Below are 23,526 nucleotides of genomic sequence, written 5' to 3' on the forward strand. Positions count from 1 at the left end.
CAAAGCGAGAAATGTGATTCATTAAATGTACTAACGTGGCGGTTTGAATTTTGACTGACTTGGTGGTTGCTTGACAACAAATTCCCGTCTTTTGTGTTGGCAAGCTGCCTGTCTCTAAGCAGGATACGATGCTTCTATTTGGCTGAGTTCACAAGCTTGCTTTGTAAATACGTCCAACGGCCTGAACAAAGCGGCCACTTCATTCCATCAAGCCATCAACGACCATCACAAAGGTCAATAAAATGACTTTATTGTATAGTACAGTTTATGTATTTCATTATAATACCATAGGACATTTATTAGACATAAAATAATGTGTATTTTGTGGAGTTTTAAGTCTTAGAAAATTCAAAATTTATGTTTTATGGGGACCTGGGAACAAATTATTCTCATTTTAATGGTTTCGTATGGGGAATTAATTTTTGCGATACACACTTTTTGCCTTACACACTCTGTCTGGGAACCAATTAAGTTCGTAAGCCAAGGTATCACTGTATTTTTATTATTACGACGCCACATCGAAAGACAATTTGACACCACTCTTTTTTTTTTTTCCATTGGGCAAAATCTTTCATCTTCTACATCCATCACGTCAACAGCAACAAAGTCGCAAGTCAGCAGAAGAAGCCGGAGAGTGTTCTCTGGGCTCTTGTTATTCAAAGAGTTGACATCTCATTCATTAATCAAGCTTTGTACTCAAACTGGCGGATGCAAAGTTAGAGTTGAGCAAAGATGCAAGGAGAATCCCCCCCCCCCCCCCCAAAAAAAAAAAAAAAAAGTTGTTGTGACACCCCTGCGGAGATGCCAGCCTTTAAAGTGTCACAACAAAGCTGCCGTGATGGCGATGGCGTAAGGCCGTTGGTGTGCCAGTGAGGGTGCGCTTGGTTCAAATGTGATCAAATGTCATTTCATGTGACATTGAGTGAGATCTACGGAGATTATTAATGGCATTCACGTAGCAAAGCATCAAAGACGTAACGAACAGTACCAACCGACATTGTTTGGTACATGAACAATTCTTTACTTTAAAAGAAAAATCACACATACAAAATAAAAAATACAAAATACAAAATGTAATACCAAAAAACAACAATCAAATAAAAACTAAAAGATAAAAAATACTAAATACAAAATATGAAATAAAGAATGATAGAATAAAAATAAAACATAAAAATATTAAAAAAGGTAAACATTAAAAAATAAAACATTAAAAGTAAACAAAAAAAATGAATAAAAAATACACATTACTAAATAAAAAAATACAGCATTTAGAAACCTTAAACTCTTTTTTCATAAGAAACAAAAGAGTTAATTCCCAAGTTATGTGGGTGTGGAGTTATCAGAGCTTGAAATGGGGGCAGCTGGACAAAATACAATACAATACATTCCAATTGATTTACAGAGCGCTTCTAACAACAACTGAAGATGTAACAAAGCACTAAAATGGACAAAAGGGAACATTTCCAGAGGTCTGACCAGCGCTTTATCGGCAAGAAAAAAACAAATCCCCCCAAAAATTCAGGAATGGCGCTCCACGTCACATTTTTCAATTCCAGAATAAATTCGGCAATGGCAGGAAGTTGTGTCATTTCACGTTGTTTTGTCCCATTACTTCCCTTCTATTGGCAGTTTATTCCTTGTCAGCGCAGCATAACAGCCGAGCGCTGCTTCACCGTGTTTGCTTTGAAGTATGGCCTACACTCTTGAATCTGCCATTCATTTCAATCAACTGTTCAGTGATTTATAAATAACCCCACTGTCACGTGAGCAGGGATGGAAATAAATTTAGTTTGAGATAATCGATGTCAATTTTTCCAATGGTCACATGAGTAGAGTTTCTGCAGGATGGCCGCGGTTCAATAGCCTTGACAAAAACAGTTCAGAGTCGATCTAGCTTAAGAGGACAGAAGCAAAGAGGGATTTGCCGGCCTCGTCATCAACTGATGAATGAATTGCCCTTCAGCTACAGTTGCCCACCGCCGCATATTTTTTTTTATTGCCTTCATGTACTGTATGCGAAATGCATCGCACTAATTTCCCCTTTGGGAAGAATGAAGACGTTTTAAACGTAATCGTGAAACGCATTAGCTAATTGAGCTACGGAGCTTCCTGGCACCGTTTCAACTTGCGTACGAGGTCTGGAGGTTCAGTATATGCGCGACCTGCAAGATGCATGAGCTGGCTCACCATCCTGGAAAGACATCGAAGGAAGTCTTTGAAAGAAACGATCAATCATGTCAAATTTGAATCGTAAAAAAAAAATGAAAGAAATCAAAGATATCATATTCGTTCCTGGATTTTAGCTTTGTAAGGAAACTTGAACGAGTCGGGTTAGCTTGATTGCTACAAGACCACAAGGAGATGGTCTTCAAATGTGAGCGAAAGAAAATAGATGGTTGGATCATTCGTACAACAGACTTCTTAGGCAACATAGGCTTAGTTATGGCCAGTCGTAGACCTCATACTCAGGAAGGACAATAGAATTAATCAGTCAGGACAATAGAAGTAATCAGTGGAGCCGCAGGGAGTAGTCCTCTGCTCCCTCCAACCTGAGAGCAGGGACCAATCATAGCAGAGTCTGGCACCGCCACGCCTGGACAGTAGTGATATATATATATATATATATAGGGCCGAAACTACCGGTAAAAGACTTTAGTTCTCTGATGAAGCCTCTTGGATAAGAAGCGAAACGTCCGACACCTTCAAATTTGTACAGATGACGGCTGAAGAAACCTTTTCATCGATGGACCATTCCTGTACGACTGAGAGTTTACACAGATCTAAAGTTGTGGCGTGTCTAACTGCCATTTTTCATGGCGACTCGGGCGATGTACTTGTAGGAGAAAAAAAAATGTCATTGTAAGAAGAACGTCGCAGAGGATGAATGAGTGAAAACGACGTATTCATCAAGAAGCTCGTTTGTTTGATTTTGAGGGATAACGACATCTGTTACGAGCTTTTTTTCTCCTTTGCTTTGAATGGTGTGAAAATGATCACCTCATTGACGCGACCTTGGTTGGACAAAAACGAGTTGACGTTGTTCCCGTTCAAACTCCGATTGGTCGAAGTGACGATAGTCTGAAAAAAAGACAGAGACTCGAGCGTTCACCATTGCGCCGTTGTCAATGATGACGAGCCAGGAGAGTCATTATGGAGGATTTCTGAAAAGGGTGGCAGCTGGCATTGACACAATGGGAAGATTCTAACTGGATAACATAAGAGGGTGTGCCGCCATTTTTAACCCCCCCCCCAAAAAAAAATAAAAAAAAATAAAAAATCACGTTTCCAGTTTGTACATTCTCCCATTTTTATCTCATCAGTTTATCACTTCAATGATTCCTTTTTCATTGTTCTGCCACTGTCAGATGTTCGTTCCGACACTGCGAACAAAGGCTGGAACACAGGAAGATTGTCTTTTACTGCAGGCAGGGGAAGCAGCCATTCATGACCGACGCCCAACTTCTGCAGCCCTCCGCCAAGCTATTTATTGAGAGTAAATGCAAATTTAAAGGACAACCGACACCATTTTTCTTTGTTTCCGAACTGACATCATAAAAACGTTTTATAGCATCTAAAATATGCAAAACATGCAGACTCATATTTTTAGTCAAATGAAAAACACCAATAAAAATGACTTCAAGTGTCCAAAAACGACTTCAAAATGAACCCGGAAATGGCCAGTTTCAGAGGGTCTCGCCCCCTTGTTCGTGACGTCACACCAATACGTCTTGCCTTGCTCGAGAATCAAAACAATCAGATTTGGAGAAGATGCTTTCTTGTTATTCATCCAGTTATGAATACGATTCAAATAGTTCTGAAGAGGAAAGCATACATGTTTGCAATCGATTAAAGGAGTCCTCCCATATCAATTCGAGCCATCAATGACAGCAATATAGTACCCTGAAAATGCAGAATATGGCGCCCGAGCCCCGTTGGAAATGGGCTGATTTGTCTGCTGGGAAGTCGTGTCAACTAGTATCAAATCTTGGTGCACCACACGATTCACCCTCGCATTATTTGTTTTTTCCTTCCAATTTCGCCATCAACAAAGTGTTTTCAGATGTAAAAAAGTACCCAAAATGCATTGTGTGTCGCTTTCTCGGTCAGGGGCGATCCCTCTGTGACGTCACGTCAGGACTCGTCACCAACTCAAAAACAAAACTTCATGAATATTCAGCGCGAGTCTTAAAAGGTAAAATATAGCTAGCTATATGCAGTGGAATCTTTGTCAAATTCGCTCAGTAGAAGTCATTTGAAGTCATTTTACAAATTATGGACACAACTTGTCCGGAGGCGTCGGTTGTCCTTTAAGTCCAATTGTCCAAGTTTGGCACTGATGTGGCCTCGGTTTCTTCTCATTTGAGAGGAAATGCTCACATTAGGATCACTTTCATTCATCGACAATCCAAGTCTCTCTCACATGGTTTTTTTTTTCCCTTTTCGACACACAACCTCCTTTTGTGTTCTTCCAACTATGTCGTCACGGCTTTTGTTCTCTGCCCCCCCAGCAATCCTCACCGCCTTTCAATCCCCCCTGCTCGACATTTTGTTTTCCCAAGAGACCTCAGTGGAAGTTAGCTCCGCTGTAATTTATTTATTTCCATTGTTCCAGTCATTCTTGAACCAACTTTTATTTTGTTCAACCGATCTCAGAGGAATTCATTTTCCCTTTGTTTATCCCCCCCCCCCCCCGTACTCATTAAAAAAAAAGATGTATTCAGTTCCCGCCCGCCTGCTGATCACTTTCTGTTTGTAGGTCCATCTGCCTCTAGCCGTATAAACATTTGCACTTACATAAAAGAAACACGCAGGCTTGAAATCCAAGCAGCAAATAAAGTTCTATGAACCCTTGCCAGAGTCATCACACTCTACATATAATTAAACATTCCCTGCAAATATAATTTTGCGAGGAAGTGTGTGTCCATAATTTGTAAAATTGCTTCAAATGACGTCTACTGAGCTTATTTATTCCACCGCATATAGCTATATTTTACCTTTTAAGACTCGCGCTGAATATTCCAGAAGTCTTGTTTTCGAATTGTGACGAGTCCTCACGTTACGTCACTGAAGGAACGCCACTGACCAAAAAAAATGACACAGTGTAGCAGTCCTTTCATGGCGTCAATGCATTTTGCGGTACTTTGTTTGGTCTGAAAACGTCGTGTAGCACCAAAAAGAGGCAGAAGATGGCGACAAAGCTCCGTGTAAGGAATTAATCAGCCCGTGGAAACAGACGTATTTCCAAAGACAGCGGCAAAGACGGATACATACAGTATGAAGATGAATTATTATTATGATTATGATTATGCTCTCTTTGTGAGGGACTGCTGTGATTAAACCAGAACCAAGATAAACAAAACACGCAAGCACTTTACAACTCAGTGCAGGACTGATGAGTTCATATAAACGGGCAGAACCGGACAACTTGCGCTATTCGTTGCCTGAGAAGACCAAAGGAAGTGACTGATAGGACTGATAAGATAATGGAGGAACAGCGTGACTGGCAAAGAGAGCTGATTGGCTGGGAAGGAAAGGCAACAGGGACGTTCGAACAGATCGCTGAAAAAGATACAGTTTGGAGAAGTTGAGAACTGGCAGGTACTTGATTGAATGAATGACGAAGGATCTCGGTGATGTGGAAATTAAAACGGGTGAAAAATGGAATCTGTCTCTCAAAGTGAGTAGTAACAAAGTACTATTACTCCATTACTATTCTATATCTAGCTGGCTACCTAGTGTTAGGTTAGAATATTACAAGCTAATATTAGCGTTATAGGACAACCAACATCATTTTTTTTGTTTCCAAACTGACATCAGAAAAACGTTTGATAGCATCTAAAATAGCCAAAACACGCAGGCTGATACTTTTAGTCAAATGCAAAAGACCAATAAGAATAACTGAAAGTTTCCAGTTACGATTTCAGGAACATTCACCTGGAGGGGTTCCAATCTATTTGCTATTGTGCGCATGACAAAACGCTCTCTAAAAGATGAAGCGTATGCATTATGTATGAATGTGAACAACTTGCAGGGGTTGTTTTGACGATAAGGCACGTCGGCGGATGCGTCGGCCACTGGATCCGTTCTCTTCGCCACGTCAAAATGTGTCGCTTTCATCCTTCTTTTTGCCACCTTCCCACTGTATGTCAATTTCACAAGGTGCTAATGCTCCTTTATCAACGTGTCTAATAACAACACCCCTTCCCAAACACACACACACACATTCCTGTTTCAAAGGTTTTGTGAGGACCGGATAACTCCAGATAAGGAGTGAGTACCACCGTTGCTGATTAGTTCAGAGAAGAACTCGTGTTACATTTGAACACGAAATGTCACCCCATTTCCCACTTCAACTTCTTTAAAAACAAAGAAATAAAAAGTGGAATTGACACTGAAATAACAGCAGGAGTGAGGACTCTGAATGGGTACAATCAAAGTCCTCACCCCTGTTGTGAATTCGGTTAAAATATCATTTTACTTAAGTAAACACACAGTGAGTAAAAAGTGTGTATCCAAGTGAAATGAAAATACACACCAAAAAAACCATTTTGGGTGAATTTGAGAGGACCTCTCTGAAAGTTTACCCCCCCAAGAAAAAAACAAAAACAATACGCAAACAAATTCGGGAATGGCGCACCACGTCATATTTTCATTTCCCGAATAAATTCGGGAATGGCAATGAATTGGTTAATATTATTTTGACTTCAAAATGGCGCTGCGAGAGTGGCTGCCTTTACAGAAGCTCCTATATTTTGTTGTTCTACTTCTTGTAATATAATCTAATCAAATCTAATCTAATCTAATCGGCACACCATTTCACAAAGAGCATAGAATAGAAGATACAATGGTGTCTGCAGTTGCGTTATGCATCCGCTAGATGGAGCTACATTAAAGGGAATGCAATACAATACAGTTTTCCCACCAAAATTCCCCAAAATACAGCAAGTTTGCGACTGGAATTAGCGTGGCGCGTCTTGTCAAATGCTTTCCATTGAGAATCCATCGGAAACAATGCGTCAAACCTCCAGCGAGGAAGTACTAATCATTCTTAACATCTCCCCAGCTGGGTTTCTGAGAAAACACGAGCGTCCAATCTCGCCGTTGTCTGACGGGAGCAAAGAGAGAATATGTAAATGAGCGTGTGACTTGGGCTGCAAAGAAAAAAACATAAGCCAAGTCAGAGTAAGAGAGAAGGATGTGAGTCTGAATGCACAATTATGGCCCGAAGCGCAATGGCACTTTGTCGCAGTTAAAAATGACAACCGACTTGTCTCACTTGCCACTGACGATTAACGTCATATCGGCTCGACGGCCTTTCATCTAGCTAGCTACGCTATCCATCGACAGTATCTAGCTAGCTAGCTCCGCTATCTATCTATCTATCTATATACGTTCACGTTGACTCAACCCCGTATTCAAATAAATAGAAAGTTAGCTAGCTAGCTAGCTAAAAGCTAGCAAATAGATAGCTAGTTAGCAAGCTAGATAGCATGATGTCAACACACCGGGAATGACCCAGCGTCTCAATCGAACACCATATTATGCCTTTCTCGTGATAGTAACTAAAAATTAAATGTATATTTTGTATGAAGGAAATTTGTAAAGCTTGTATACTTATGGCGGACATAAGTAAACTGTCCGTCTTTTATACGTGTTGCCTAGTTACCGCCTACACAATGTTCCCTAAGTTTGATTTCTTTTTTTTTATTCTTCTACAGCCGTTGAGTCATCCTGACTGCATCCTTTGCACGTGTTGATTATGTCATTTGGGCGTTAGCTTGGTGCTATTAGTTCACACCAAATTGGAAGCTAATATGCACGAGAAAACACAAAAGAGACACAAAATCAATATGGAAAGAAATTATTATTATGAGTTCTTTTCCTCATAATAATTTCACCACGGTTTATGTGTCATAGTTGTCACCGTCTACTCGCTTTTAGCGCCTTTCATATGTTTGACCGGGCTTTGATGAAATATTTATCCCGCATCAATTTGCTATTCATAAGACGCGGCTTTCACAAGTCAAGCAGAACAACAACAAAAAAAAAAGCGTATATTGATATTTTTTTTACTCCTATGAAGAACTGAGGTGTTTGATTTGTTCTCTCAAACGACAGCCAAAGATGCTTTTATTCTTGGCCGTACGCCACATCAAACGGCCACGAAGGAATGTAAATACAGAAGAAAATGCAACAGAGTGCCGTTGAGTGCGCACGTGATGATTACGCGATGGAAGCGCTAATAATTATTTCCCGCATCGCTCATTTGAAGGCGTCAATTGTAATTGGCTGCGATGATGGCGCTTCAGCCTGTTGTTTACTTTTAAACAAAGCTTGATGGAGAACATATATTTTTGTTAAAGGACAACCGACACCTCCGGACAAGTTGCGTCCATAATTTGTAAAATCACTTCAAATGACTTCTACTGAGCGTATTTTAATAAAGATTCCACAGCCTATAGCTATATTTTAAGCTACGTTTTAAGACTCGCGCTGAATAATCAGGAAGTCTTGTTTACGAGTTGATGACGATGCCCTAAGTGACGTCACGGAGGGAACGCCCCTGACCGAGAAAGCGACACACAATGCATTTTGGGTACTTTTTTTCATCTAAAAAGTTCGTGTTGATGCCGAAACATACATAAAAAACGCAATGGGTAATCGTGGTGTGTCTGATAGAGATTAGACAGAATAAGAAGTTATCATATTTAAATGTTTCATGCTGTTTTATGCTTAGTCAATACGTGTGACTCAAATACACAATTGAAGTACGGACAACTTGGGGTCAATCTGAGGTCAACAGACACAGCAAGTTAAACTGTCATCTTCATCTAAGAGATCTGGCCTGGGACAGAATTTAGGACTTGGGAAACTCCTTTATCACCGAAGCAATTTACGACATGAAACTCCTTCACAGGAAGAGCTCATGAGCCAGGTTACAAATTTCAGTTCATGGAAGAGACAATGTTTTATTGCTTACAGCTTCACTAATAATGATAACCCATAACTTAATAACATGATACGCTAATAATAATAATAATAATAATAATACATTTTATTTCAACCATTCCATGCACTAATAATGATTGGATTGGATTTGCCTTTATTAGTCTCACAGTGGAGAAATTTACATTTCTAACCCATAACTTAATAACATGATACGCTAATAATAATAATAATAATGATAATAATGCATTTTATTTCAACCATTCCATGGACTAATAATGATAACCCATAACTTAATAACATGATATGCTAATAACAATAACAAGAAGAAGAAGAAGAAGATGACCTGTATACATTATTTTCTATTTTTTTGGGTTAATTTTTAAAATAGATTTTAATTTTAAATCGTATTTATTTATTTTTGGCTATTTTATGTCGCTATTTGGATTATTCACCGTGCAATTTGCAATAAAACCATCTTGATTGGCCACTCGGCTAAATTCATTCAACAACAGATGCTTGACAACAACCTACAAGGGCCTTCTGAACATTTGCCGTCCATCTGTAAATAAACGTCTTTTAACTACTCCCTAAAACAAAAATATATATATATATATCTTCCCCGTGACATTTAAACACCAAAAAGCGATTGCAATCTGTCGACGCTAAAGAAAAAAAAAAAAAAAAAACAACCGTCATTTTTGTGAGCTGCTCCCGTTTCCTGGAATGAAACGGTTAACCTTTGCTTTTCCATTTGGGTTTGTTGAATATGTTGATGAAATTAGCCTTTGTATGATGTGTTTTGTCGAGCGGCCGCCGTCGCTTGGGGCAGATGGTTGTCGGGAGCGACGCTTGATATTCATCAGGAGATTTGACCTCCGCCATCTTGTGCCACACTTTCTGTTCATCATGAATTCAAACGCCAAAATAAGATAAAAAGCGTTTTTTTTTTTGGGTCGCTATTCGTACTGTATTTTACGGTGTATAAGGCGCACCATGTCATATTTTCAATTCCCGGAAACATTCGGAAATGGCGGTAAATTTATTAATATTATTTATTTTGACTGCAACATGGCGAAGTGAAAATGGCTGCCTTGACAGTAGCTCCGATATTTTGTTGTTCTACTTCTTTTTCCTTTCATCACTTTGCTGCTGTGAAAAGTGAAGTTCTCCATTGCAAAATGAATAAGGCTATCTCATTAATTAAAAATTAAACATTAAACATTAAAAATTAAAAATTAAAAATTAAAAATTAAACAAAAATTAAAAATTAAAAATTAAAAATTAAAAATTAAAAATTAAATATTAAAAATGAAAAAAACACATTAAAATTCAATTCAATTCGAATCGAATCAAATCAAATCAAATCAAATCAAACCTTTCTGAAACATTAACAGCTGCAAATATATATAGAACCTCTAGAAGCCTTTAGAATGAAAAACTTGTGAGGACCGGCCAAAAGGTCCTCACTCGTCAAAAATGTCCTCACTACGTCTGGTCTAAAATGTTTGTGGTCCTCACAAGACTAGTCATACAAACACATACACAGAGAAAACAGGACACTAATCCAATCTGCAGTGGGAACAGAGGAGGGTGACCCCTTCTCACAGGTATCATCTTTGTTAGCAAAGACCACGTGGTCGCTCTTTAGCGCTTTCAGTTCAGAAAGCTAAATTTGCAGAGGCTTTTTTTTTTTTTGTGGAAATCGACGGCACAACATGGCCGCTCTTAATCAACATTCAAATGATGCCCTCAAGCATTTTACACATTTGGCTTGCTCCCATTTTGCCTCCTCTTAAAATGTGTCCTTGAGCCACTGTGCGGCTTTACTAGTCGATGTTTATACTTTTGGCCGACGCTCTCGAAACTTTTTTCTTTTTTTTTAATTTCAAGGGTCACATACTGAAAAATAATTAACTCATTCACAGCCAGACAATGTGTAAAAATATGTCCGGTCCAGTGCCACAAAAGCTCCAATAATGCATCCAAAGAGATGGAGCAATGCTAAAGGGAATACAACACAATGCCATATAAGGGTCTTTTAGGCAACACGAATATGCCAGCACTGTTTTTGATTTGGGAGGGATGTCAGTGCTATTTGACTGTCATGGCTGGACAGATCTGGGGCGATTATGTATGAGAAGAAAGTAGCGTCACCGCAGAGCGCCGATGTCTATGTAGAATTGTCGCGGCTTGGAATTGAAGCGGATTTACGTTGGACAGGAGATGTGACACAATCTCGTTTTGTCAATGGATGCTACAGCTTTGTGTTTGCTTTCAAAAATAATAAGAAGAATCATAATACATTTGATTTCTAATGTCCTTTCAAAACTCTCAATGTGACTTTACAGTCACAGAAGTAACTCAGATAGATAGAAAGCTAGCTAGCATATAGATAGCTAATAGATGGCCAATAGATAGCTAATAGATAGCCAGCCAGCTAGATAGCTATATATAAGTAATACTGTAGATAGCCAGCTAGATAGATAGCTAGCCGCCCAGATCGCTAATAGATAGCAAAAAGATGCATAATAATAACAATAATAATAATAATATATTTCATTTCTAAGCGCCTTTCAAAACTCTCAAGGTCACTTTTTAGTCACAGGATAAGTCTTTCTGTGGGTGAGCAGCGGCAGCCACACGCACCAGCGTTCACTCGACCCGGAAGTAACTCAAATAGATAGAAAGCTAGCTAGCTAGCCAATAGATAGCTAATAGCTAGCTAGATAGCCAGCCAGCCAGCTAGATAGCTGATAGCTAGCTCAATAGCCGGCCAGGGTGCTAGATAGCAAATAGCTAGCGAGCTAGCTAGATAAATAAATCAAGATATATTCACACTCAATGCAGATTCGACGCCCCAAAGCAGGCGAGCTTTAAGCTTTCCTCTTCCTTTCATAACTTTGCTGCTGTGAAATGTAAATTTCTCCACTGCGAGACTAATATAGGCTAATCCAATGCTATTAGGCGCGGTTTATAGTACGGAAAATACTGGATTTCAAGCCACATTTCAGCTCACCGAGACACATTCCAAATGCCAAAATGAGCACACGGCGCTCAGGGTCGCAAGTTGAATCATGCCCGCCACCCACAAAAAAAAAAAAAAAGCTATTTTTTCACCTGCAGCCCACCTCCATCATCAACAACAAAAAAAAAAAAAAAGTGAAGCAGAACAAACACAAACACAGACGACAACATAAAAACAGCACATGGCCCGGACGTGCTCCTCAGCTTAACCTTTGTTCTCGGTGATGAGTCTCGCCGTTTTACTTGAAGCACTTTGTTAAAACGGAGACAATGGCAACTTGGTCTTCCGCTCACTTGGAGATAATTGCCTCGCTTGGGATAAGCCCGGCCTAGCAAACAAAATGGAGATTGCCTCACAATCAAATGCCGGTTAGCTTTCTACTCGAACCCGTTGTGATGTCTTGCTAACGGAGGCAACAAATAAAGCCCCCTGGAGGTCCACTGTTGCACTTGTCGCTAACACGAACAGCTGCTGCGCACCAGCTGCTTGCCAAATCGCTCGTTGTCTGCCATTAGTTTGCTAGCATCCCAAATCATTGATCTTGTGTTGTTCTACTTCATATATTTGTCCCACAGTACAGTATTGTGTCACTCACTGGGCTGTTTAATTTCCAGTCATTCAATACAGCTTACGAATTTAATTGGTTCCCAGAAAGTGTGTGTAAGGAGAAAAGTTCGTCTTCTGAACATTTATTTCCCATAAGAAACCATTAAAAATGAGAATAATCTGTTCCCAGGTCGCTGTAAAACATCATTTTCTACTAAATAAGCCTTAAAACTACACAAAATAGACCTTATTTCATGTATAATAAATGTGCTATGGTATTATAATTAAAGAAATAAACTGTACTTTATAATAAAGTCATTTTATTGAACCTTGTGATGGTCCTTGATGGCTTGATGGAATGGAAGGGCCGTTTTCATCAGCATTAAACACTTGATGAGGAACGTAGCTTCCTTCTTTCACCATCTTGAGGAATGATCCCTTGTCGGTGCTTTCTCTGCCATCATTTTACCTAGTTCCTCATCAATTGTGTTTTGTTTGGCTGGGTTGATAGCTTTTTGCATCAAGTGTACAGATGGCTTGTGCGGGTTATTTGTAGAGGCTGATTGATGGGATATTTTAACCTTGCAGTCTACACTCTACCTTTGAACTAGCAAAGTTGAAATCCGTTTTCTCACTCTCTCTGTGTCGTCTGCCTGTCTCTTTAATGGTTAAACCACCTCCCCTCACTGCTGCGTTCTTGACAAATGACGTGGCTTTAACCGAAGACTGCGGGCGGGTAATAGAGGACAAAAACAGTCGGCTACCATTTTCTTGTTAGGAGAAGGGGCTCATTCACGAACGACACATCACTCATTGTGGCGCTTCGTGCGTATCCCGAAAAATAGTTTGTATGCCAAGGTAAAATTTTCATAGATGTAACGTTCGTAAACCGAAAGGTTCGTAAGCCAAGGGGTTCGTGAACCGAGGTCTCACTGGACTTTGATCCTAAGTGACAACGCATGCGGTGACACCGGAATCTCCAAGTCACCCACAGCTCGGTATTGAGGACAAGAAGGTACGGAAAAAAATAAATGGAAGGATGGATTTATACAGCAAGGCGCCTTTTCAGTCCCGTGTTCACCCGAATCAATATTTGCCATCATTTTCCTCCATTCTCTCCTTGGCTTTCTCTAAATCATCACGATGTCAAATGCAGCCTCAGCGGGGGACCCATAATGCAGCGCTTCATTCTCATCTTACAAAGAATTGGGGGTCATCGGGTCAGAGACTCTCTGCTTGATGCCAAGGCCACTTAGCGAGTTGTGTGTCAAGAGGACTTTGTTACGCACAACATTTCACGCCGAGAAAAACAGCGGCGGAGGATTCCAAACGGGTACAAAGTGGCAGTATTTTCCCTCTCATCTGCTGTGGGGCGGCGTTGGGAGGGGAGATATTCTGCTTTGGTGAGGAGGAAGATGAAGAGTCCAAATTGTGACATCTTCAACTGAGCGGCTATCGACCGAATGGCTTTGTGGAGTGGCGCTAAGCCAATTCGCTAAGTAATAGGAAGCGACTGCAAACTGAAGATTTAGAAGGAGTGGAGGTGGGGGGCAAGAAATCTCTTTATTGAACCATGGTATATATCGTACGAAAATCCTACGGATGGATGGAATTCCGTGGGTGGCTGGGAAATTGGGTGGATGGATAGCTGCATAGCTAGCTAGATAGAAAGCTAGACAACTAGATAGATAGATAGATAGATAGATAGATAGATAGATAGATAGATAGATAGATAGATAGATAGATAGATAGATAGATAGATAGATAGATAGATAGATAGCCAAATGGGTGGGTGGATAGAATTTGGTGGGTAGGAAATTGGGTGGATGGATGGATAAAATTCCGTGTGTGGATGGATGGATGGATAGCTGGCTAGCTACCTAGATAGCTAGATAGTTAGCTAGCTAGATATTGTAGCTAGCTAGATATATAGCTAGCTAGCTATATAGATGGCTAGATAGGTAGTGAGATAGCTAGATAGCTACCTAGCTAGATAGCTAGCTAAATAGATAGCGAGATGGATAAATACTGTAGATAGCTAGCTAGATAAATTGCTAGATAGATACTCTATTTGTATACGCTACGCACAAAATATTCAGAAAAAAAAACCAACACAGGAAGCCATTAATCGGAGGGAGGAGGGCGCGGAGGGGGGACGCAGAGACCCGAGGGGCGAGCGGGATCGGGTTTCGCCATAGCTCTGTACCTTAATCCTGGATTTGGAGACTGGATCACGCAAAAGCAGCGACGGAAAAACACAATAACAGCGCTGGCATGGGATTGGTAGCTGCTGGCTGATGTGAAAGAAGGGGGTCCTCCTAGCGTGGAGTCAGGAAACGGTGCGCATCATGGGAGTGGGAGTGGGAGTGGGGGTATAAATACCTGCAGGAGGATGCAAAGTCTCCAGGGGAGTGACAGACACTGATGTACCTGTTGATGGGACGACGCTAGGGAGCTAGATGTGAGACTAAAAAATTGAGCAACCGCCCCAAAAAGGTTTCAGGTGGAAAAAGTGTAAGAACATGCATCGGTACACCAAGTAGAGAAAAGCAGTGTGAAAATGAAATAAAGGATTGGGGAAAAAGGAGACGCAGGAATAAGGCAATGATGTCTTGAAAAGGGCACGTTAAGCTAGCACATCAGAGGCCAAAATGGCATCGCAGGCATTCGGCGGTGACTCTTTCCCACCTTTGGCGGGAGACTCGCCGTTGCCAATTTTCATGCACCACAGCTCTGGCGGGGACTGCCTGCCAAGCACCTCCCACGGACACAGCATGGTCTCTGCGGGTAAGTGGGTCTCGCTCTGGATTAGCCACAACATTTTCCAGCCAAACATATAAAGCACAGAGGCGTTTAAATCCTCACTCGTGCAAAACGCTAAAATGTTTTTTTTGTTACCGTGCGGATTTGATTGTCTGACTGTAATTTACTACAGCGGTGATAGAGAATAAGATGTTGTCATATTTAAAAGTTTCATGCTTGCTATATGCTTAGTCAACATGTGTGACTCAAATACACAATTGAAGCACAGACAACCCGGGGTCAATCTGAGGTCAACAGACACAGCTTGTTAAACTGTCATCTTCATCTAGGAGATCTAGCCTCGGACAGAATTTATGACTTGGGAAATTCCTTTATCACCGAAGCAATTTACGACTCGAAACTCCTTCACAGGAAGAGCTCATTAACCAGGTTACAAATTTATCAGTTCATGGAAAAGACAATGTTTTATTGCTTACAGCTGTTCGTGCTTAAAACTCAAGAGGTGTGGTATTCTCATCAAGAAAACTATGTTTTACTAGCGTATCACTTACATTTGCACATACCCTCAATAAATGGCTTGGCAGAGGGCTGCAGAATTCAGCCGTCTGTCATGAATGGCTGTGTCTCCTGCCGGCAGTAGACGGTTTACAATGTGAACGGATTACAAGGTGCAAGAAAGTTTTTTTGAAATTGTCACGCCAACATTTTTTTTATCCATTTAATTATGTATGTATTTAAATAAATATATATATATATATATATATATATATATATATATATATATATATATATATATATATATATATATATATATATATATATATATAGTATGTATTTATGTATTATTTCTGTCTGTGTAAGCTCTCAGTGGTACAGGAGTGGTCCATCGATGAAAAGGTTTCTTCAGCCGTCTTCAAAAAAGAACAGGTGACGGCTGAAGAAACCTTTTCATCGATGTACTATTTATGTGGTGATTTATTAGTTATTTATTGATAGTGTATTTATTATTTATGTATTTATTTATGTTTATCTATATATTTATTGCTTTATCTATTTCTCTATTTAAATATATACATAAATAAATATTTATTATATATTTATGTATTCATTCATCTATTTATTCACTCTGTAATTATTTATTATGTATGTATTATTTATTTATGTGCATATTTGTGAATTTATGTAGTTATTTATTTATCTATTTAAATCAGAATTAGAAAACCTTTATTCGTCCCACAATTGGGAAATTCGCAGTCCACATCAGCAATATACACATAAATACTATATATTTGTTTATTATTTATGTATTGCTTATGTATTTATGAGTTTTATTTACTATGTATTGATGTATTTATTTATTATGTATTATTTATTTTTGTGTTTATTTGTGTCTATGTTTTTATTTATGTATCTATTTAAATAAATACAACAATAAATATTTATTATACATGTGGATTACTTATGTATTATTTATTTACGTGTTTATGTATTTACTTATCTATGTATTTATGTATTTATGTATTTTTATTGATATATTTGTGTATTCACGTATTAATGTATTTATCTATTTATTTATGGTATTTTGTCATTTATTTTAAACTAATGAAGTATTAAAAGAAAGAGCCAACGAAAGCGTTTGCAGCACAGAGTTGTCGAAATACAAAGTAATCATTGACATCCACAGACTTTTGATTGGAATTATTTTGTGGGGGAGTAAAAGTAAATTCTGCCTGTTGCTTTTATTTAGCGTCATCGGGCCTGTCTCTGGGTCAGCCGTCCAAGCGTTCACAAATGCAAATCTCCACAAGCTCCCTGGGAAACCCTCTTGGCAATAGCGCCTCCAGCCTCCATTATCCAGTCACCCCGTGTCATTACAGCAACCAGCAAGCCACCTATGGCATTATGGCAGGTGAGTCAGCGTGGTCAAGGTCACTTATCAGTTGAGGAAGAGACATTTTCGTTTTATTGGGTACGGATTTAAACGTTTCATATGCTTAGTCAACATGTGTGACTCGAATACACAATTGAAGCACAGACAACCTGGGGTCAATCTGGGGTCAACACACACAGCAAGTTAAACTGTCATCTTCATCTAAGAGATCTGGCCTGGGACAGAATTTAGGACTTGGGAAACTCCTTTATCACCGAAGCAATTTACGACTTGAAAACCCTTCACAGGAAGAGCTCATTAGCCAGGTTACAAATGCATCAGTTCATGGAAGAGACAATGTTTTATTGCTTACAGCTGATCGCTCGGAACGTTCCAGGGGCGTGGTATTCTAATCAAGAAAACTATGTTTTACTAATGTATTACTTAAATTTGAATAGAGTCTCAATAAATGGCTTGGCAGAGGGCTGCAGAATTCAGGCGTCTGTCATGAATGCCTGTGTCTCCTGCCGGCAGTAAAGATAATCTTTCTGGGTTCGAGTCTTTGTCCACAGTGTCCGATCGAAGATCTCTGACACATTCTCGTGCATCGTATAGTGCAGAAAATTTTGAAATGTAAACATTTCCCCAGTGTGGGACTATTAAAAGCTTTCTGATGATGAGAAAATACTGCTAGGCCTTCTTTGTATGAGGTACTATCCCTACAGAATTAAATGATAAAACAGAAACGGATTTGGATGAACCTAAATATGTACGATGGTCTTCCAAGAGGCAACTGGGTAAACATGCTAAGACATTTTAGCTCACTCCTCTACTGTGTCTTTCTTACATTCCAGCTCAGGAGATGCTCTCCGCAAGTATTTCTCAGACTTGTATCCTGCAAACATGCGGCGTCCCTCCGCCTAACATGGTGAGCGCGGCAAACCCGCTACAAGGTAATCTCGCCGTTATTCAACAAGTAATCGAAAATCATATCATATATGGATTGAATTGCATGAAATTGTACCTTTTGGTCAATTGAAATGCGGGAAACGTTACTCAATTTCACAGCGTTCAGGATTTGGATTGGATTAGCTTTTATTAGTCTCGCAGTGGAGAAATGTACATTACAGTGCAGCAAACCTGTACCCTGTTTGTTGTATGAAGCAGTTCTAGATGAAAGTGTATCAAAGCGTCCTTTTCACCAGTAGATCAGGGACGTCATGGTAGAATATGCACGTCTGCTACAAGCTACATTTTGAAAGCAAACACAAAGCTGTAAGCATCCATTGATGAAAAGAGATTGTTTCACATCTCCTGTCCCACGTAAATCCGCTTCAATTCCAAGCCGCGACAGCTCTACATAAGCAACGGCGTTCTGCCGCGAGTCATCTTTTTAATTTTAAGACATATCAAGGATGTTTAAGAAAAATAGACGAAATGCCTCATTTGGAGACAGTTTCAGTTGACTTCAGCTAGAGCTAGCGCAATGCTATTAACATTATGTATCTATTTATTTATATGTCTTGCTAGCTAGCTAGCTATCTCTTAGCTATATTGCTATCTGGCTGCCTAGCGAGCTATCTAACTTTCTCTTAACTATATAGCTATCTAGCTGGCTAGCTATTTATTAGCTAGCTTTCTATATATTTGTTACTTTCGGTTTGAGTGAACGCTGGCGCGTGTGGCTGCCGCCGCTCACCCACGGAAAAACTCATCCTGTGACTGTAAAGTGACCTTGAGAGTTTTGAAAGGCGCTTAGAAATGAGATGTATTGCTATTATTCGCCAAAGAGGTGACAAAGTTGATTCTTTTCACAGAGTCAACGAGATGCAAATGTTATCTGAAGAAAAACGAGGGTAAACTGAACCAAGGAGTTGTTATGCGTAGCGTGTCAAATTCCTGCGAGGAAATAGACGACATCCGTGACATCATTCGCCATCATCAAGATCAAATATCCCTCAAACAAGGGCTAAAATAATTTCTAGAGCCTGTTTTTTTTATTTTAATTCCCTACTTCATTCCCAATAATAATGTGATGGATGTATCCAGCGAAGGAGATATCGAAAAGAAGCATGAGGTCACAAACACATTAAGTGGATTTAAGTTCAGGTAATAAATTTGACACTGAAGTCTCGAACGAATTAAAGTTAATCTTGACGGTAGATTAAAAAAAAAAAAAAACATCAGAGCGGCGAGGCGTAAAAAGGAATGACTTATGGCTGCGACCTTGATAAACCGAGGCGTTCAAACACCCGACATGATGGGAGTTGATGAGGACATCCTTTCACTGACTTTTTCATATGTAGCACATTGAAAACTGGCATCAATTCACGCGAGGAGAAGTTTGTTCGGTAAATACTCGACAACGAAAAAAAATGATGACTAAGATGACGCTGATAACAGACGTTAGCATTGGTTAGCAAAGCCCACTCGACTCAACACACTCATCACAGATTCAAAAATTTGAGGCGGAGTGTCTAGTTTCGACTCTTAACTATATAGCTATTTAGCTAGCAGGGGCGGGGGAGAATTTGCGTGTCATTTAGCCTCCGAGTCTCTATTCAATATTTTGAATGGATGTAGACTTACGACCATTTCAACTTACGACCGTTTGGTCGGAACGGAACTCGGTTGTAAGTCGGATGTTACTTGTATTGTATTTTGTACAGCTGCCCCCATTTCAAGTTCAGATGACTCCAGACCGATATAACTTGGGAGTGAACTCTTTTATTCTGGCGAAAGAATATAGTGTAAGGTTTTTAACGCTGCATTGAATGTTTATGTTGTCCTAAAAGTCAATCTTCTGTGGGTCCTGCCATTTGAGTGAAAATGACAAAAACCCTGGCACTGGAGTGGACACATTTTTTCACATAGTCAGGCAGAATGAGTTAAATGCACCACCTACGACCTCTTCAAGCATGTGACAATTACCGTGTTACGTCCTAGTTGCCAAATCGAAATGTCTCCCCTCCCTGGTGTGTCCTCCCCGTCCAGGTTCGCTGACCCCGTGCCTGTACAAGTTTCCCGATCCCGGCCTCAGTAGCGGCTCCTGCGCTTTGAGTCACGGTTTCTCCTCACTGCCATCGGCCCTCCTGCTAACTGACGAGGTGGCAGGGGGCCCCATTGTGGGCGAGATGAAAGTTAACATCCAGAAGAAGTGCATCCGGGAGCTGGACGACACCCCTGCTATGGACTCACCACAGATCCAAGAGCTGGAGATGTTTGCCAATGACTTTAAAATAAGGAGGATCAAACTTGGTAAGTATTATGATGTCATGAACAGCACTACACTGCTATGGATAGAAGTCATTTACATTTTTCCCAATCATAAAAGAAAAAAAAATGTTCAATGGCAACTTTTGTAAACCAAGACACCTGTCCCCATTAAAATGCATGGAAATACTATTAATCCATTCTGGACTCTCTTCCACATAAATAAACGGCAAAAAAATGTAGCAGTCTTGATGAAGAAAAACGGGAAGCTAAGTAATACAGTTTAAAGGACAACCGACACCATTTTTTTTGTTTCCTAACTGACATCTGAAAAACGTTTTATAGCATCTAAAATACCCAAAACACGCAGGCTGATATTTTTAGTCAAATGCAAAACATCAAAACTGCTATAAAATGAGCTTGGAACTGGGCAGATTCAGAAAGTCACGCCCCCTTATTTGTGACGTCACTCTCGTGCCTGCCTGAGGGGCATTACATTGGAAAAGGTGGTGGGCAGGGTGCGGAGGGTCCATCCAGTCGGATTTTCCGTGCTGTTGTCTTGATTCTTGCAATGGAAATGTGCTGTAAAGGACCCGATTTTTCAATCTGTGCTGCGCTAGGCTACACGCAAACCAACGTGGGCGAGGCCCTCGCCGCCGTGCACGGTTCAGAGTTCAGTCAGACCACCATCTGCCGCTTTGAGAACCTGCAACTGAGCTTTAAAAACGCCTGCAAACTGAAGGCCATACTGGCCAAGTGGTTGGACGAGGCTGAGCTCGCTCGAGGTGAGCCCGTAGCATATTCCCCTCATCTTTTTTTCATCATCTCTGCTAACTTAGCTCCCTTTCATATCAGCTCTGAACAACGATAAAATAGGAATAAATGAGCGAAAGAGAAAAAGGAGAACAACAATCAGGTAAAAGGATTTTTTTCTTTATCTGCCTTGTGACTGCGTCTTTTTTTAAAAGTCATTTTTTTTTTTCTTTCCTCAATGCAGCCTCGGCGCTAAGGAAGCGCTAGAGCACAGCTTTGCGGAAAAAAGTAAACCATCCTCCCAGGAAATAGCCCGGATCGCAAAAGGTCTCCACCTGGAGAAGGAGGTTGTCCGAGTGTGGTTCTGTAATAGGCGCCAGAGGGAGAAACGGGTCAAAACCAGTCTCAGCTCCTGCTTGGCCAAAATGACGACAAACTGCATCGGACAGCTGAGTAAAACACATCGGCCCATGATATAAAACAAGAATATTTCACTTTTATTTTGACAATCTGTCCATCCGTGCAGAAATAATAGTGTACTTTACGCAGCCAAAAGCCTTGATTTTCTTCAAAAGATGACCTTGCGCCTTATATGTGAAGTACAGACGCTCCTCAACTTACCAACGAGATACGTTCCGAACGGTCCATCGATGAGAAGGTTTCTTCAGCCGTCATTTGTACAAAAGTACAGATGACGGCTGAAGAAACCTTCTCATCGATGGACCACTCCTGTACGACTGAGAGCTTACACAGACGTTCCGAACGGTCGTTCGTAAGGTGAATTTGTTCGTAAGTTGCTTTAGTGCTTTTATATAAGTATGTTTAAAGGACAACCGACGCCTCAGGACATGTGTCCATAATTTGTAAAATCACTTCAAATGACTTGTACTGAGCGTATTTTACAAAGATTCCACAGCATATAGCTATATTTTACGTTTTAAGACTCACGCTGAATATTCAGGAAGTCTTGTTTTCGAGTTGGTGACGATTCCTGACGTGATGTCACGTCTGGAAAGCCCCTGACCGAGAAAGCGACACACAATGCATTTTGGGTACTTTGTTTGCTCTGAAAACTTCGTGTTGATGGCGAAATTAGAAGGAAAAAACAGAACGCGACGGTGAACCGTTGTGTGTTGCACCAAGACTACTATTTGATACTAGTTGACACAAATTCCCAGCAGACAAATGAGCCCATTTCCAACGGAGCTTGAGCGCCATCTTGTGCATTTTCTGGGCGCTACATTGGAGTCCAGACGACATGAATTGATCTGGAAGGACTTCTTTAATCGATTGCAAACATTTATGCTTTCCTCTTGAGAACTATTTGAATCATATTCATAACTGGATGAGTAACAAGAAAGCGTCTTCTCCGAATCTGAAGCCATTGTTTTGATTCTCGAGCAAGGCAAGACGTCCTGGCGTGATGTCACGAACAAGGGGGCGGGACCTTCAGAAACTTTCTGAGGTCATTTTGAAGTAGTTTTGGGACACTAAGTCATTTTTATTGTTGTTTTGCATTTGATTAAAAATATCAGCCTGCGTGTTTTGGGTATTTTAGATGCTATAAAACGTTTTGATGTCAGTTAGGAAACCAAAAAATGGTGTTGGTTGTCCTTTAAGGGTTGTATAAGTAACCTTTATTGGTTTCTACTGAAAAATACACATTTAATAAAATATATGCTCTATAAAGATGTGTACATGTACAACTGGAGAGAATACTACATACAAAAAAATGTTCATATGTACCGTTGTTCGTAAGTTGAATGTTCGTAAGTAGGGGAGCGTCTGTAATATTGCGCCAGGACGGATCTCGCAACTATTGTCAGATGCTAGTGACGCTGTAGAAGTAGCGCGTAACCCCAGCATCTACTGTAGCGCCTTATAATGTGACGTGCTTTATATTTTATGTATTTTTATATTATACTGTATTTGGAATACTTTTTTCAGTCATTAAAGGTGCGCCTTATTCTCCGGTGTGCCTTATACACCGGCACGATGATTTGTGAGTAGAGATTTTATGAATTAGCGCTACTGTATGTGTAGTAGTACTACACGACCGATTATTTATTCAGATTTAATATATTTGATGCTAAATTACTGTGTTTTTAATTCAAATTTGAGCCGTGTTTCATATATTTTTGGGTTGTTGTAATATGGGTTGGCTTCAAATGTGCCTGAACAGAAAATTTTCAGCTGTCATTCGTTTTCAAGCCAACCAACCTTCACCATCGACCACCATCACCAATGACTCTCTGTGTTTTTGTGTTGACATATTGTTTGTTATTTACTTTTGGCTAGATAGATAGAATAGAATAGAACAGATAGCTCACTAGATTTCTAGCCACCTAGATAGCCACCTAGATTGCCACAGAGCCTATAGAAAGCTAAATAGAGAGAAAGCTATCTA

The 23,526-nt window shown here is 40.0% G+C and overlaps 1 protein-coding gene across 1 annotated transcript; it reads left to right on the top strand.

Annotated features, from left to right (window-relative positions):
- The first annotated feature begins 15,167 nt into the window (after positions 1 to 15,167).
- On the top strand, positions 15,168 to 21,763 carry pou1f1 (POU class 1 homeobox 1). Its single transcript, XM_089002624.1, has 7 exons — positions 15,168 to 15,307; positions 17,031 to 17,192; positions 18,008 to 18,106; positions 20,148 to 20,411; positions 20,987 to 21,151; positions 21,222 to 21,282; positions 21,364 to 21,763. Exons 1-7 carry the CDS (start codon positions 15,172 to 15,174, stop codon positions 21,596 to 21,598), a joined length of 1,122 nt encoding a protein of 373 aa, XP_088858750.1. The 5' UTR covers positions 15,168 to 15,171; the 3' UTR covers positions 21,599 to 21,763.
- Positions 21,764 to 23,526: the final 1,763 nt, after the last annotated feature.

This window comes from Hippocampus bargibanti, linkage group LG08, assembly GCF_051943395.1.
Source record: "Hippocampus bargibanti isolate YZ-2025 linkage group LG08, ASM5194339v1, whole genome shotgun sequence".
Taxonomy (NCBI): Eukaryota; Metazoa; Chordata; class Actinopteri; order Syngnathiformes; family Syngnathidae; genus Hippocampus; species Hippocampus bargibanti.

Excerpts from the sequence above, each read along its gene's own strand:
- pou1f1 (XM_089002624.1), top strand. The coding sequence starts at position 15,172 with ATGGCATCGCAGGCATTCGGCGGTGACTCTTTCCCACCTTTGGCGGGA. Across the intron at positions 18,107-20,147 it reads CGCGGCAAACCCGCTACAAG|GTTCGCTGACCCCGTGCCTG; the intron begins GTAATCTCGCCG and ends CTCCCCGTCCAG. Across the intron at positions 21,152-21,221 it reads CGAGGCTGAGCTCGCTCGAG|CTCTGAACAACGATAAAATA; the intron begins GTGAGCCCGTAG and ends CTTTCATATCAG.